Source organism: Myzus persicae, unplaced genomic scaffold (assembly GCF_001856785.1).
Source record: "Myzus persicae strain clone G006 unplaced genomic scaffold, MPER_G0061.0, whole genome shotgun sequence".
In the NCBI taxonomy this organism is placed as follows: Eukaryota; Metazoa; Arthropoda; class Insecta; order Hemiptera; family Aphididae; genus Myzus; species Myzus persicae.
Window position 1 is genome coordinate 27,815 of NW_019100753.1, and position 1,959 is coordinate 29,773.

The 1,959-nt window shown below is 29.2% G+C and overlaps 1 protein-coding gene across 1 annotated transcript; it reads left to right on the forward strand.

Annotated features, from left to right (window-relative positions):
• Nucleotides 1-849: 849 nt before the first annotated feature.
• On the forward strand, nucleotides 850-1,818 carry LOC111042804 (piggyBac transposable element-derived protein 4-like; the record flags this gene model as incomplete). The annotated part of the gene is made up of 2 exons (XM_022327501.1): nucleotides 850-1,045; nucleotides 1,130-1,818. Coding segments are annotated over exons 1-2 (885 nt in total), but the record flags the coding sequence as incomplete, so codon positions are not given.
• Between the last annotated feature and the right edge of the window lie 141 nt (nucleotides 1,819-1,959).

Below are 1,959 nucleotides of genomic sequence, written 5' to 3' on the forward strand. Positions count from 1 at the left end.
CACTGGTTGCCAGTATGCAAAAAAATGTTTCTTCAGACACTAGATCTGAAAGAATGGTCTGTTAGAAACTGGATTTCAAATTCTTGCAATGGTAGAGGAATAACTATTAGCCCTGATCATCAAAAAAATATATCCTAAGTTGGGAGAAAACCTAAAAAAAATAAAGGAATGATACAATTCTTTGATAATTTGACTAAATTGCCTTCTCATTATTGCAGATCAAACACTAATAAACTGTATTTAGAATCATTTTTTGAGTCAAAAGTATCCGTGTTTAACACGTTGGCTACCAGACCTATTTTCAAAAATCTAATCGTGTGTACCATGAGAGTCACTGGTGTCTATCACACGGACTTTGTTAGTGTACCAATAGAAATTTCAAATAACTTTCTCTGTGTACCGAGTCCATATCTTTGAAACTAAAAATCTTACAAAAAAATGTTCTATATAAATAATTTTCTAAATAACAGTTAGATCACGATTATCCATTTTTTTTCATGAGAAGCACCGGTGATACTCATGGTACCTAGTTAATATAATTAAGTGTATTATGCGTTGAGTATCACTGGTGACTCTCGATTTCTTTTTTTATTTATTAGTGATAATTTGCCAGTATCTAGTCAATAATAATTAAGTTTTGTAAGCAATTCATAGATAATAAATATTACCTACATAACAACATAGATATTATCCTTTTAATGCTATGGTTACTGGTTAGGTACATTATAATATAATATGTTATTTCCCTCCAATTCTTATCACTATAATATATTATATTAATTATTATTGCAAATAGCAATAAAAATTATAGTTTTTTAACGACTAAAATTTAGTCATTTAATAAGCATAATGGACTCTGATGGTATTCTTTCTGCTCTGGATGACTCTGATTTTGAAGACTCAGGTAGTGAGTACAGTCCAAGTGACGTTTTATACGAATCAGATTCTGATGAGAGTATTAGTGTAGAACCAGATACTGAAAATACCCAAAATTTAGCTCAACAGGAAAATAGTATCATATCTGATGAATGGTTTAATGTTACAGGTAAAATAGTATTAAGTTAAGTAGTAAAGTAGTCAGTTTCTGAACAGCCTATGACATGATTGTAAAAATGTAATTCGTTTTTAGGAGATTTTCGAAAAAATATTATTTTTACTGGAGACAGTGGTATCAAATGTAACATTGACCAAGAATCTAAACCTATTGATATTTTTAACCTATTTTTGAATGATGAAGTATTGAATTTGATTGTAACTGAGACAAACAGGCAAGCTAAAAGGTACAAAAGACAATGGATAGACACAGACAGTTTAGAAATTAAAACATTTTTAAGTATTGTAATGTACACAGGTATGGTTGGTTATCCTAAGATATCTGACTACTGGAGTCAACAAACTTTTTACATAAATAGTTATGTACCAAAAATTATGGCTCGTAATCTTTTTCAGTCATTGCTTAGATTTTTTCATATTTCTAATAATGATTATAATCCAGGGGATAGGTTAGGAAAAATTCAACCTTTAGTTGATTTATTAAATAATTCATTTAAACAAAGCAAAGTCCCAGCAGAAAATGTAGTCATTGATGAAACATTAGTACCATTTAGGGGTCGCATTGTATTCAGGCAATATATTCCAAATAAAGCAGCAAGATATGGAATTAAATTATATAAATTATGTGACAACATAGGTTATACATATAACTTAAGTGTGTACAGTGGTAAAGATACTAACAGATCTAATAGTAACATTTCTTGTGCTGGTAAAGTTGTTCTGTCATTAATGGAAAATTATTTAAATGAAGGAAGAACTTTAATAGTAGATAATTTTTACACAGGTCTTCATATTGCTCACATTTTATTAAACAATAATACTCATATAGTAGGTACCCTTAGGAAAAATGTTAAGTTTTGTCCTAAGGATGTTTTAAATGCAAAACTGAGAGTAGGTGAAATAAAA